Raw genomic sequence first — 15,071 nt, forward strand, 5'->3', positions numbered from 1 at the left:
CAGTCAATTCTGATCCATATAAAAGTAGTTAAAGCACAGTGCTAATACAATGAGGTATGAATCGGAATATGCAAGTTTATTACACAACTGTAGATATACCACAAGGCAGGAACAAAGCCAAAACAAATGTTTCTCTGTTTTTATGTAACTATAGAATTACCCTTCAGGAGTGATAGTTAAATGCTGTGACAGTTTGGAACATTATGAAGCAAATCTACATGATTCGAAGGAAGCATTCAACGGAACACACTATACCCTAAAGACAGGGTGCTGGCAAAGAATTGATTTTTTTCACTTTGCTCAGTGGTTTGTGACAGCATGAATTATATCCCCAGGCCATAAGGTACATAAAAGGCTCGTTTGAGCTCAGGAAAGTCAATATGTGCAGACAGAAGCAGGACAAGTTCAATATTCCATGGAAGACAACCATCCGTCTCTCCCCGAGCCCTTTGCTGTCAGGCGTTGTGTCCTTGGAGTATTCTATCTCTGAACATCAAAGTGGGCAAGGGACACCCATATTTGTCATACCCCTGTGTTTAAAAGTTTCATGTAGCAAATACATTTATCAATTCTGACCAAAAGTTTACTAAGTCTTATGACTATGAACTGATATCTAAGAGTGGATCTTTATGAGCAGAATTTGTCCATTTTGAAGTTTTTGATCTACTATGATTTTACATTTGCAAGAGGAATATAAGGAATTATATCAAACAGGATTTCTTTGTAATGTCTTTGTCTCTTCAAAAATTCAACATTTCAGTTGAATTACTGATTCTGTCTTGAACTGACATGAAGAAAATCTGTAACCGGAAGGTGTTGCATCTAATTTGCGAATGGTATTGAGCACCCTGTAATGAAGTCATCAAGAAACCATGGCCAACACTGGGCTGGAAGAAAGCCAGTAAGCATGGGGTATGAAAAATTAACATTAGCTCAAAGCGAATACCACAGTGACTATGCCATACAGTGAATACAAATGATATGTTCTGCTTTGGACACTGGTTTCATTTTCGGTTATGATAATTTGATCTTATTACTAGAAAGGGTACTTGCTGCCATGTATACTTCTACAGAAAATTTCTTTGGTAGGTGAGTAAAAAGTGTTGTTCAGAGCCCCGAGGTAGCCATTTCTCATAATGACCCAGGAACCATAAATCCAATCCAATCAATACACATAATGTCAACATTAATGATATTACTGTCATTGACTATGGACCCTTTCATATTTTGTGATGAAGAGTAATAAATAATGAAATGATCTTACTACATGTAGTATTCAATTTCATATTATTCATCTCCAATTGTTAGAATGGACCCAAATTATAGTAAAGCAAATCAAATCAACATTCTCATTACTGATATACCCTAGCTGAACATCATACCATATACCATAGATAAACAAGGGAAATGAAAGATATTCCATGTATCTGACTGCCCAGGACTGTCCTTTCAACTTTCAAGACCTTTAGAAAATGATGAATAATTTGTGTTTTTCATTACTACATAAATGCCAAAAAAAAATAGCATGTCAAGAAGACAGTCTTCAAAATCTGCACCACTGAATTCAAGAATATCAAGTTGTTCATCGTTACATTTATATGCACAAATTTGCAGCTGGCAAGATGAATGCTTTCAAAACGTTATTCAAACCGGTGTCACCTCCTTTCATGGATCACACATATCCAATATCAATCAAGCTGATGCACTGATGTAAAAATTGATTTAGGATAAGACCCGGGGACCTTTCTTGTCTCCCCTGTACAAAGCACTCGTATATCCTTTTGAAGAATTCCGAGCTTCCTGCTTACACAATATAACCATGTAGTCCCTATGAGCTACGTCAAGCTGTACCCACTCACTACAGGTACTATTTGCTTTGAAAAAATCAGCATCTAGTCTGTATCTTTAACAATTTCACAATCTAGTTTAAAGAAATACCATGATAACAATGTACTGCAATAGTATATACAGTAACTCCAACCCACCTTCCACACAGACAACAAGGCAGCCATCCTTCCAATCTGGCAGAATTCCCAGATACAAGCTAAGGTTTGGCTCACATTCTCCGGTTACATCTGATAGTGAAACCTGAATGTTAAACGGTTGGCTGATCTGAAACCCTAGAGGTGTCTTAGGGAGCTGTGTTCCGCGGTGGATCAGACGGAGGTTCCCCGCTGAGCGCTGCACCTTCCTGGCTACATAAAACTGCCGTCTCACATCCGAGACTCATCAAACATGTGCCTCAGGGTCGGACTAACTGCCAAGGTGATTTGGTCACAGCTGAGAGGATATTTCATCAGAGATTCTGGTCCGCTGATTATAGACAGACTCGGAGAAAATATTGTGTCAGCCCTGATGTGCCGTACAGGGGGTTGATCTAACATTAATCTTATTCATGATGAAAGAAGGCTCCTTACAGGAAATTGGGTGCAACAGGCTGCACAGAGGGGTGTCGGCACAATAAAAGATTCAGTTGTTTCTTGTTAACCTTTAAAAACCATAATGGAAAAGACCATCAAGAATGTTAAAGCTGCCTAAGGGAAAATAGTGTGCCTGTCCTTGGTGCTGAATTTACCGTTAAATGGATGATGTGAATTATGGATCTAATAAATGCCCAATATACATGTAAGAAAGGAGGAAGGTACAATGAGACCATACAAAGGAAACACTGGTTTTTCATATACTGTAACACAGTACATGTATTTCAACCACAGCATATCTGTTTTTAACCTTATGCTGTCTGAACTACCATTTGAAATAAGTACTGCTTTGAAAGAAGTCCTTGAAAATAATGTAACTATCCAAGTACACTCTTGACATTTTGACCTTGTAATGCTATGCACATGCATAATACATTACACTAGTCAATTAGAGAGATTTACTGAACTTTACTCGACTAGACTTGACTTGGAGTGCAGTTGAAGGATCACCCTTTCCAGCGGACTCCTACCAGCTTATCACTAATGAGTGCGGACCACACAGTATAATATTATTACTGAGTTCACTCAGAAACTCAAGTACACGTATAACCACTCAACACGCATCAACGTAAATTTCATACCAGGTCAAGAACCTCTGAGGACTCACAACTTTTGCAAAAGTAACTGAAGGATAGAATGAACATACATTGTACTTGCAACACTTACATTAAATGCTGTTTAACTTGGAAATGTTTGAATGAAAATTTTCCACAATGAAAGAATGTCAAGTAAAAATATAAAGATGAAAACATGTTGGCTGCCTCCTTCTAAAATGTCGTGAAATAACCCTTACTGCCTAGATTCAGAGTTTGTAAGTGATATGCATGACAGAAGCTGTAACATGAAAGAAGCACTCAAAGAACAGGCAGTGCTGACGTCAGACACACAACCCTGAAGACCCCTGAAGGCATTACGTGCGTAACTCATATACCCCAGGAACATTTATTTCTATGATTGCTTTGAAAGGTTCCAAGTCTCTGATCTACCACAACCTGGTGACAAAACACACACATACACACACAAGTCTTGGAGATATCACACCAGGGCACTAACTCAATCCAATTTGGCATAAAAGCACAGGCTAGAGGACTGTTGGTTTAATATTGCTGTGTTACTGCCATGTTTGTTATCTAGTACACATAGGTTGGTGAAATTTGAAACACATGCATTCCTCCTAAGTATCATTGGTACAGTGTGATAAGGCAGTGTTTGAAAATTATGTCTAAACTTGAAAAATTCCAGACCTCCAAATACTGGACTTCAAAATTGATTTTGTATGAGGCTTAGCATGTAATCCACGATCTTGGTCTAAATTAGATCTTTACAGCCAATACCAGCCATAAAGATCACTAAATTTTACAGTGCCTACAGCCCTTTTTGATGGAAGAAATGAGAACAACCACATTTCCCGTACTATATGGATCCTAATAAAAGGTCCATCAGACCACCTTTGGCATGATTAGTACAGATTGGGTGCTGACTATTCAATGGTCTAAATTAGTACTCCGACCTCTAGCTAGGATCACAAGCATGCAAAAAGCAATCAGGAGGTAATTATGACAGATTCTGGAAGCTTCTATCCTCATTTGACATATTATTAAGAAGATTCAAATGCATAGATTGCTGCAAGCTTATACCAGTTGCTTAAATACAACAACCAAAGGTTTGCACATTTTAATATCCTTAATATTCAAATATAACATTATCAAACATATGCCTGTGTAGATGTTAATTTCATATAAAATTGAATATTCAATACTAATGATGATATGCTATTACTACATTTTCCAATAGAATGTGTTTTTTATTAACTAATTGCAGTGAAATTAGGATTAATGCTACTTTGAATTAATATATTTTAGCATATTGTTACTGACTTTCCTTTCAAAGACACAAGAGAGAAAATGATTTTCAATGTGCTTCAAGTTGATCCCAATTTCAGACCAAGACTAATAAATGGTAGCTGCTTTTACAGGCCATTTTATTGAAGTATCAAATATGGAGAAGTCATGAGCTGAACAACTAGTCACCCACATTTCTCTTTAACTTCTACTACACTTGACAGAGACATGTACAGTAACTGTAATTCCTTTTTTTTACGATACTAACTAGATTTATGTTCGCGGTTTTTGAAATTTATGTTCACGGTTTTTCCTGTCATTTCTCTACCATGAACTTATCATTACTGTTAACAAATACTAATTTGTTGATTCTCTTTTTTTCTGCACCTGCTGCCACCATGAACATATAGTTCCATGAACACCTCGGATTTTTCTCAAATCGTGAACATAACCTTTAGTGAATTGCAGTATTTCACAGTGAAAATGAAGTTCGTACCTGTAGCAGAAGTCCTCGAAGGTGCGTCTGACGGGATATCCCGCCCGGCGGATCCTCACAGTCTCCAACATACCGCTGTACCTCAGCTGACTCAGAACAAGCTCAGGGTCAAACGTGTCCGGTAACTGTAAAAAAAGACAACAATTAAAATTTATCAAATGGTTGACATTCATACTGTACAAGGTAGCTGGGTACTTGGTAGCTTTCAGAGAAAAACAGGAGAACTAAAAATGCAGAGAAAACATTATTAATAGCTTCGTTCTAAAGGATGTGAGTATGAAAAAAGTCTGAGAGCAATATAAAACCAGGCCTATACAGTTACTGTTACCGTATCATTTTCATTTTCATTTTAACGTAGGGACATTGTTTGAGGCTTAAGACTATCATATTCATACATTAAAGAATGGTAGAAAGATTTTGTACTTAAAAACAGTACGTATAGCTGAAGAACAAAGTTATGAAATACTGTCAATGTCACGCCAATGTCATCTGATACGACCTTTTGCACACCCATCAGTTGCAGGCACCAGACAGGGAGATAAGAAAAAGATGCCATTCCCTCCCAATGGTAATGTTATCATCTGCAATTTCTATAGAGTCTCCCTGGGAGATAGGAATCTGCCTAGTCAGCAGGTACTGACATCTTCTGCTTTTATCATTTAGAACCAGGAAAAGCTACCTGCCAAACTGGCAGATGGAAATACATTGGACAATGTTGCTGACTTGGGCTGAATTAGAGTTGAAAGCATTCCAATTTGTTGCTAGCACATACTTGAGGTAGTAGGTGGTCTTCATTTCAGTGATGACTGAATAGCTTTAGACAAGTGTCTGCTTATGGTGGCTGAAAATGCATGTTATATTATAGTAAAAATGATTCGAAGTACATATTGTGGCTGTTTCAACAATCTTCATGTTTTAAATTGCAAAAGAAAAGAATTTTATTTTTAGTACTATATGTATGGGAGTTGGTTAGAATTGTCAGACCCTTTCAAGGCACATGTCAAGGATTCTACTGTTACTCAGCTTTTCCAACATCGCATGCCATCCTGGTATCATTTTTCCACTAACATAAACCATTTTGGAACCACAAAAAGGATCACTCCACACCAAGTGACTATCAGAACCATTGCTGCGGGCTTTTGTGGACAGCACTTCTATATAACGTTAAAATATACCCAGGATCTAAAAGTAATTTTGGCTTGTTTGGACTGCACTCAGATTGCCGAGACGTCACGTTTGTGGAATGGGGGTTAAGACAGGGTCAATGCACCGCCGAAGTACAAAAAGCAAACAGAATTTCAATTCAGTTCTCCAGTTCTGCTTTTATCTTCCTCTTGATGCAAGTTTTTTTTGTGTGCATCATGGCCTTTAACGTCTTACACTATGAGATGATGCTCCATTGCCAACAGAACATTTAAGTTTTCATTTTCGTCTTTATTGTTGCATGTAGAAAGGAGAATTTGAGAAGTATTTGCTAATGTGAAGACACAAAAATGTGGAAGATTACTGGTAGTTGAATTTGTGAGGAAACTCTTAAAAAGGGCTGTAAAAGTGAATGAGAAACAAGTTTATTTCCCCAAAGGGTGATTGAATACAGCCAAATGATGATACTGATTTTCCTGATTGCATTTCTGAGACCATTTCTTGAGAAAATGACAATTGCAGTATTCCCAAGGCAGAAATTTCTTCTTCAATAGTCATACAAAAAACTGCTAGCAAACTTCAGTCTAATGAAACAAAAGACGTTGAAAGCTACAATATGCAGATAACCACTTAACAGGGACAGAGATGTACATGGAGACAGCCATAAGACTTGAAATCACTTCTTATCACTGACAAGCAGCCGGTCTAACCTAGACGCAGGATGCCAAGGAAGTTTGCTAAATGGGAGAAGAATTCTTACAAATTGGCAAGGATTATGTCAAGCCTGACAAGCGGAGATTATCATGATGGACACAAAGCCTCTGACAGGCCTGTGATTAGCATGATTGACAAGCCTCTGAAACACTGGTAATATGGCAGTATAGTGCATCTTTTCACTGTGAAAGTTTGTAATGAATTGGTGTATAAAAAATTACAGAGGAGCCAAGAAGATTTGTAGGAAAAAAACTATACAGACAGTCATGGAAAAGTAGAATTTGCTCAAGGGGGTTGATTAGAATTTGTAACAGAATTAGCAAACAAAAAGCAGACTGGCAAAAAATAACTTGTGGAACAAAAAACACATCCTGATATTCTAAAGAATTCCTGCTCGCATAGATTGTTCCTTCATTACCTTAAGTCACATTCCTTGTCCATTCCTTAAAACAGCCCACAGAGTTTAACATCACTTATAGAGAAAAAAATTCCACACCTTTTGAGAGTTTGGCTTGATGCACCTGACAAAGAATGGGTTAGCAGCACTCAGTGTGGTCATCAGACTCCGCAGTGACTCCTGGAAAAGTAAAACAATTAAGTCAGCAAACGAGTATGGCTATGTCCCGGTGAACGATTAGAAATCTATTTCCATAATGAAAGAATACTGGTATTACAAAGAAAACTGTCTGGCTCTAATTTTTGCATTTCTAGTCTTCAGGACTCATAAAAATATACAAAACCTGCCAAATGACAAAAACTAGCGATATGTACCATACCTTGAACTGAGAGCTGACTGTAGGTTTCTTCCTCTGTCTTGTTGCTGTTCCACTCTTCAAACTGGTGCCATTCCCGTACGCATCCGTATCAAACAGCTCGTAGATAAAGTCTGACCTGTGGGACACAACCCTCTGATATGAGTTATGATGTAGACCTCAGACAATTTGTTATTCTATGGTCTTGTCGTGATTATTCAGGATTACGACCATTGAGACATTTGATTGAAAGAGTATCCAGGGATTTTACTTTATTAATCATGTGCCCTGATGTTAATATGGATGAACATTATGCTCAGATAACATAACAAATCAGCTTTAGAATTAGATTACAAAAATACAAGCTGTGCTTTTGTGCAACCTGAAAGGAGGAAAGGGAAATTCATGTTTAATTTATTGAAGGCAAACATACAAGGGTAAACAGTAGCAGTCATAATCACAGCAATGTTACCTATACTCTAAGTATGATTACTGCAAATTGAGCATTATTCATAACGATTTTACCGCCAATGCTGGATGCAACAAATTTGACAGGTAGTCTGTTGCATTATTTTGCCAATAAAAGCACTTGCAGTGAGCAACAACACAATGTACAGTACAATGTACATGTAAAAATCACATGTAGAGAAGGTTGGACCATGTAGAGTCTGCGAAATGTTGAAACTCAACTTGACATTGTAATTTCCAAAGAAATAGAATGAGACAGGAGAGGGGCCATGGAATGTGTCCATGCATAAAGTTCATGAATTGTATTCCATCATGTGAACATTCTATGAATAAGATGCAAAGAACATGATTCTGACTTCAAGTTTACTAAAACCTTTTAAGTTTTCTGTTCTCTGAATATTGCTTTAATTACATGAATCACAGGTAATCCCAGATGTGCACTACGCAGCATCATAGAGACAACCTTATTAGTGTAGTGGAGTCAGCCTTGATTGTCTGTGCCGCTTGTAGAAAAGCTCATTCTGATTGACATTTTAGCTGAAATATCAGACATGCAGACTCCTATGGTAATGGTTTCTGGCACCATCACTCTGGTACACCATTTAGACTGCCCTGCAGTAAAGATGCTCCGAGACAAATTTCCTTCTTAGAGCATGACTACAAGAAACTAGCTTACATTGCAATTAATCTACTGTGACTGGTGGCAAGTCAGCATGTTATGAAATATGTCAGAGGCAAAGAAATCAGCAGTCTGAAAATATCAGAAATGTTTGTTAACTAGCACAGATATGTGGATAGCATATTTTATGATAAAGATTATTTCAGCAAAGGTATTATAGCATATGCTGAATTACAAAAACCTTGTTACAAATTGTTACAAATTTATACAATATTTACAGAAAATAATGTATTTACACAATATTTGTGGGGATGTATTTTGATAGTAATGACTTTGGTTTGTATTTTGTACATGTACACAGGTATTCCAATGTAAAACTGAAAATTAAAAGGAAGCCTCCGTCGCAATTACCGAAGCTATATTCAACGTGCTAAACACTATCATTTGTTGCACCTCCACAACCCTGGCTTTTACATCTCCATTACAACCCACAGGTGGAGTTCTACATGATGTAGCAGACTGAAGGCCAACCTCTCACTTAATAACCTGTCAAAGTCATCCTGGCCATCTGTTCCACCTGGGAACAAGATGGATGGCCCTGCACAGTCCCCCGGGATCAAGATTGATGGGAGTTTAATAGGTGTTTGTGTTTGTAATTCATGGAAGCCACAGGCTATTGCTCTTACTGCTCATTACACTTCTGTCTGCTGGGACATCACCTAAGTCCTTGAATTTGACTCTTTTGTTTCTGCTACTGTTGGCCATGGTTATTCTGAATAAACAATATGGCAACCTAAAGGAGACTGATCATATAATGTACATTCTTTTCAAAAGTGCAAACTTAGCAAGTGTTTGAACAGGGGTAGTACAAGAGAACACAAAAAAATTGCGGTTCTAAGAATGATTGTATGATTCTCTTTAAGCAAGCAAAATTATTCTAAGGCTATTTTCCATCATGCTTTCCATTCAGAAATGTTCTTTTTATTTCAGTCCAGCTGACAAAAAGCAAAATAACAACTTTTAAATCCCTTCAACATGGAGGTTTGATGGTATTGTACATACTTCTGACCTCTGGCCACTTGCAAACAATTTGATATTGTGCTGTTACTAGAAGAAATTCAATGTAATTTACATGTCTCCATTTTTAGCCCCCAGTGCTAAAATTAGACAAAAATGTTGTTTGATCACAGTACCTAGACCTAGAAGTTTGGCCTAAATACTAAGTACTTATAGTTGACACCCCTGAATATCCAGTAAAAATACAAGTGCTCCAAATACATGCAAGTTTGGAATTAAGTGTGACAACTTTCATCCCATGCTTGTCAGAGAGACCTGCTGTGAAATAATTTACCAGGATTAAAATAAACCATGTCCAATTGATTTTCTGTAGTACTAAAAAGAAAACAGTAATCCAGCTAGACTCCCACTGAGAGTCATTAGTTCAAGGTGGAAAATATTCCGACCCCTATAAACCCTACATGTTTCCTGGGATGAGTAACTGTCATCTGTCACTCTCACTTTTCAAACTCTCCCTTTCTGCATGTACAATAGGATCATCATGTTTACTGAACTTGTTGATATAAATTATAAAGACAATGGGAAAACAAATGCTCAAAATTCAGTTTTGAGCATGAACATCTTTATATGATATAGGATGAAAAAATATTTCTAATAACAGAAATGATATGGTAAATGGCAAATCCATGTTATGCTAACAAAACATCTATTATTAGATGTTTCCCTTTTGTTTACTGAAGTACAGTATGGCATAACTTACCTTACAAAGATAGAAACTAGGCTTGAGTTAAGATACCTGTTTGGTTCAAATGTAAGGATAACAACAAAGCATTTTGCTATAGAAGTACAGCCAATACTGATGTTCTGAATCGGTCAATGTTCATACAGATACATTGTACAAACTCACCTGCTCTCTTGTAGGATGTTCAGAATGTCATCTCTGAATGTGTCCCTGTTCTTCTCCAGAAATCCTTGGGTGTCGTAATAAACCTAGAACAGTGGCAAACAATTAGGCTAACATTTTTTGAGCTTAAAAACTAGGAGAGAGCCACAGCTGTAGCCCAGAAAGCTAGACTAAGTGCTTATTTCAAAAGGCAGTAGGAGCAAGTCCTATAACTACATATAAGTCCCATGGCGTTATAGGACCTAGCCAGTGATTGGTTAAAATGCAGTCATTTATTCACAATCATGGACCCAAATCTATACATAATGACTAAATATGAAGTGATTCATCCCCCTTCATTGTCAATTTTAACCTCCATCCGTCAAAGACCTGTCGAAAGAAAATTAATAATTATGCTCCATGCTTAACAAAGGGTTTTTGTAAAGCCAACATTTGTATGTTTGTATTACAAACACTAAATGCCTGTAATGATACCTGCAGAATTTTGTGGTGAAAAGAGGAAGATTTGAAATGTATTCTTTACTTTATGCCTGTATTGATCCTTTTGAATGCCAGCTGAGCACACAGACATAATGTGGTTATCATCTGATGATAGTTGTTCAATCTTGTCTAATAACCATATGAGGGTAGTGGGACTAAAAGGTTGGTATCTAATATTAAATTCTTTCTGGAACCTTTAAGGTAAAATGCTATGTTATGTGGTCCAGAAAAACTTTTACTGCCAAATCCAATGCTTTTTTCAGACAGGATTGAATTTGAAGAAGTTCACTCACCCCCACACACATCCAAATCAAAACTTAATGGCTCTCAAAGAAGTTGTTGAAGCTAAACACAGAGCATGCCTACCACATAAATGCAGTAAATGGAGGTTATGGTGATGAATTTTTAGGCTGTAACTTGGGTAACAGGTGCATCTACTCCCTGTGGGCATGTTTGCCAAAATCAATTTATATGGTCCAATGGACAAAACTGGCTGGTCTCCATGACTGAGGTTAACAAGGTTGGTGTCAGGCTCACCAGAATTCAATTATTGAAAAAGCAATTTTGCATGAACTATGGATGAATACCAACAGCCTTTAAAATCATACATTTCTTACATATCTTTTCTTACTTTCTACCTTTCCAAACTCTACAAATCTTTGATTTCCCTCAAAGGATCCTGTCTGTTCTGCTGTACCTTTCAATTGCCAACATGTATAATATTATGATCTGAATGCCGGCTATAGTAAAATGAAGAGACTTATAGCTCACCTCCCCTGCATAGTGCTTGATGCCAAACATTCTGCTGGCCACCTTGGGTTTCAGGAAGAAGGCATTTTCCTGAAAAGAAGCAATTAGGGACAACTTAACACTTCAAATCATAATTCTTACAACAACATTGGATCTTTCATCTTTGGTACTGCTGATCCCGCAATACAATAGATTATTCATAGAGGGATGAATAATATTTATTATCAATAATTATGTATCTATGAGGAGAAAATGTAGTCAACGTTACCATAAATTCAACTTTTATCCTAACCTTATATGTCCCCTAAAAGACGTTTTGAATCATGACTGAGAACATTAACAGTATCTGGTGCAGAATCTCAATAACTTAGTAAGTACCTTGTGTCCACCATGCAGCTTGTCCACAAAGGTGTTGTCTGTGCCTTTAGGGAAGCGACTCTCCTCATCCAGAAGGTCCAGGATACCTAGTTTCTGTAGATCACAAAAAAATGTCTTGCAATGAACACATGATCTGAAACAAACAAACAAACAAACAAACAATCATCAAACAAATCTAACAGACAGACAAACAAACAAACAAACAAACAAAGAAAAAAACAGTGGTGAAGGTTAGACATCTAGGCTATAACATACACCAAGAAACAGTTACTCAAGCAACTAGATATGATTTTGGAAACGGTCAGATGTTTCAGGTAGCATCCACAACCTTTTGTCAGCGACACTGGTACATGTAAATGCTACATACAAAACATGACAATTTGCCAGAGAAAACAAGCACAGGAGAATAAGTTGTACCCTCTCCACCAGGTCCAGACACTCTCCGTTGTCGACCCAGTTGATGTCAGTCCACACGATGCCTTCTCTGTTGTACTCCAGCTGCTCCAGTGAGAAGATGTGTTTGTTGAAGTACTCCTGAAGCTTCTCATTGGCATAGTTGATGTTGAACTGTTCAAACCTGTTGGTCTGTAGAAGTACATTTGTAACAAGTCTTTTTAGTAAAATGGGGCAAACAGACAACATTTACCTCAAATTTGGTTCTCAGTGTTTGATTTGTAGAGCATTACGTACATGTTAATTCAGTATCAAATCATAAGTAAGTGCTATGATTTAATTTTCTTCTTCAAATAAAATCTTAGAACTGTTTCCTACGGGAAGATATCTACTGGCTTAAAAATCATAACGTTACCCTGCAAACCCTCAAGCTGCAATTTCAACCAAGCATGCTAGGGGGCACTGCAGTACGTACCTGGAAGTTCTCAAAGCCAAATATGTCCAGCACTCCAATGGATGAGTAGTGCCCGTTGCCATAGATACGGCTGTTGATCTTGGTGATGATCCACCTGAAGCAGGCCTTGTACAAGTTCATGGCCAGGGAGTCACGAGAGTCTGCAGCCTAGAAGGGAGGGTGTTTTACAAAAACTTAGTGACTCTAGGAACACTTCAAAGCAACACTTTCTGTGTGGTTCAAATCTACATTAAGTCATTAACTCAGCCATGCAAGAGACAGTACTTGCTTACCAAGCCTTTGCATATCATCTTTGCTATACTTAAACAAGAAATACATACAGATTTACATATCATTAAACACTGAGCTATGCCTAAGCCTTATTTTCTTTCCCTTTAAGTTTAACTAGTAAGATTGATTTTCTGCAGGGCTCTTACATTTGAGAAAAGGTGGAAGACAGAAACGCATCAGGAACATTTCAAGCAAGAAACTTTTATTTACTCACCTCATTGACCTCTAGAGGGGTACTGATGAGCTCCCCTCTAAGGAATATTGACCTCTGTGTAAGAGCCTCGGCTAGACCCAACATGTCCACTCTCAGGAGGGAGGCAGCATTGCTAAGGGCTGGGAAAAAACAGTATGAAGATCATTATAACTGTTAAAGAAAGACAACTGTCATGGCTTCTGACTAAGAATGCAAAGAAGCTATCTAGAATGGGTTTATCAGCATTTTTTGCATCACTTAAAAAAAAAAGATTCAAAAGGCTCAAATGTTGGGAAAATTAAAATACAATCCTTAATTTAAAAACAGCCTTTGATATATATATATATATATGTCAGCAAAAGTAGATTGTGCAGTGTGCAGTATTCTATACATTCCGGTCTTGTAAAAAAAATTCTATGCTGCAATGTAACAACATGCCCCCACATGTACACACCACATCAGATCTATACCTTCACATTCCTCTGGGTCCTGTAGGAATCCTGGCAGCAGGAGGCAAACACAGTAATACATGGACAACAGGACAGGAGAGTTATAATCAAAGAAAACTGTTGTCTGAATCATCTATCTGTGCCAAGGTAATTTACAAGTTTTCAAAGGTGATATCTGAAATGGTTGAAATTTGAGAAAATGCTACTCTTTTTGCCATACGTGATCAAAAGTAAAAGACCAGATAATTACCTTGCTTGTCTGCGACCTGTGCGCCGGCTGTAGTGACAAACTTGATGTTCCCCACGTGTAAGATGGCCGCCAGCAGACACCAGACGTCCAGGATGTCCTTCTCACTGAAGTTCATCACTCGCATGGCATGCTGGGAAGGAAAAGGAACAGCCGTTAGCAGTACTCAAAGAAAGGCTGGAAATTCTGAAATCAAGGCCCTTTTTAGCCTGGAATCCAGGCTTGTTGAGCTGGTCCATTCCTTCCTTTCTTGGTAGAGGGTACTAACAGTTCATGTTTATAGTTAAAACTGTTGTTTCCAACACTTAGAATTGTTCTCACCTAGGGCTTTTGACCCACTGGGTCAGTCTATTGAAGAAGACCAGAGTGACTGGTTGAAAGCTCTAGGTGAGAATAATTCTTTGTGTTGGACCTAAAGTTTTGACTTAAAACATGTAACTATTAACACAGATAAATGTCATGACAGTTCTGAGACATTTTGACTCACCAGAACTTTGGAGAAGTCTTCCTGGTCGTTGATGGTTGGGTCGTTAATGCAGCCACTCCTGTTGAGGTAGTGGAAGTCTGATGCCTCTGTCAGACACAGCACCTCTGTGAGTTGGGAGAAAATGATCATGGCCAGTATTATTCATCATGAAAACATGGGTTCAGCACATAGCATAGACAATCAAATCCATTCAAGATTAAACATAACATATGTTGAGACCCATACAGACTATTGCTATTAAAAGCTTTAACACATTGTGTTATTGATCAACTTGGAATATCCAGACACAAGAAAGTTCAAGCACAGTACCTTTAATGTCAGGTGTTGACCCTGCGATGAGACTGTAGAAGATGTGGTAGTTCCTTTCATCAGGGTTCTGACCCACTACTCGATTTTTCTCCAACAGGTCTTCAAGATAAAGTCAAGGACAACTAGCAACAACAAACTAAGGGACTGTACGATATTTACCGGGGGGGGAGGGCTGGTGCAAAAATGGTCCGGTAAAAAATTTTTTT

General features: G+C 37.8%; 1 protein-coding gene across 1 annotated transcript in view; it reads right to left on the reverse strand.

The window, feature by feature from the left end:
- LOC109478691 (unconventional myosin-X-like) overlaps nucleotides 1-15,071 on the reverse strand; it is a 64,061-nt gene that overhangs the window by 30,600 nt on the left and 18,390 nt on the right. Inside the window, 12 exon segments of the mRNA XM_019780359.1 lie at nucleotides 4,818-4,942; nucleotides 7,171-7,251; nucleotides 7,451-7,565; nucleotides 10,438-10,520; nucleotides 11,686-11,754; nucleotides 12,043-12,135; nucleotides 12,460-12,627; nucleotides 12,911-13,057; nucleotides 13,395-13,513; nucleotides 14,073-14,202; nucleotides 14,557-14,660; nucleotides 14,866-14,964. Of these exon segments, the coding sequence (XP_019635918.1) occupies nucleotides 4,818-4,942; nucleotides 7,171-7,251; nucleotides 7,451-7,565; nucleotides 10,438-10,520; nucleotides 11,686-11,754; nucleotides 12,043-12,135; nucleotides 12,460-12,627; nucleotides 12,911-13,057; nucleotides 13,395-13,513; nucleotides 14,073-14,202; nucleotides 14,557-14,660; nucleotides 14,866-14,964 (1,333 nt within the window).

The sequence above is a fragment of the Branchiostoma belcheri genome, unplaced genomic scaffold (assembly GCF_001625305.1).
Source record: "Branchiostoma belcheri isolate BF01 breed outbred unplaced genomic scaffold, Haploidv18h27 scaffold45, whole genome shotgun sequence".
In the NCBI taxonomy this organism is placed as follows: Eukaryota; Metazoa; Chordata; class Leptocardii; order Amphioxiformes; family Branchiostomatidae; genus Branchiostoma; species Branchiostoma belcheri.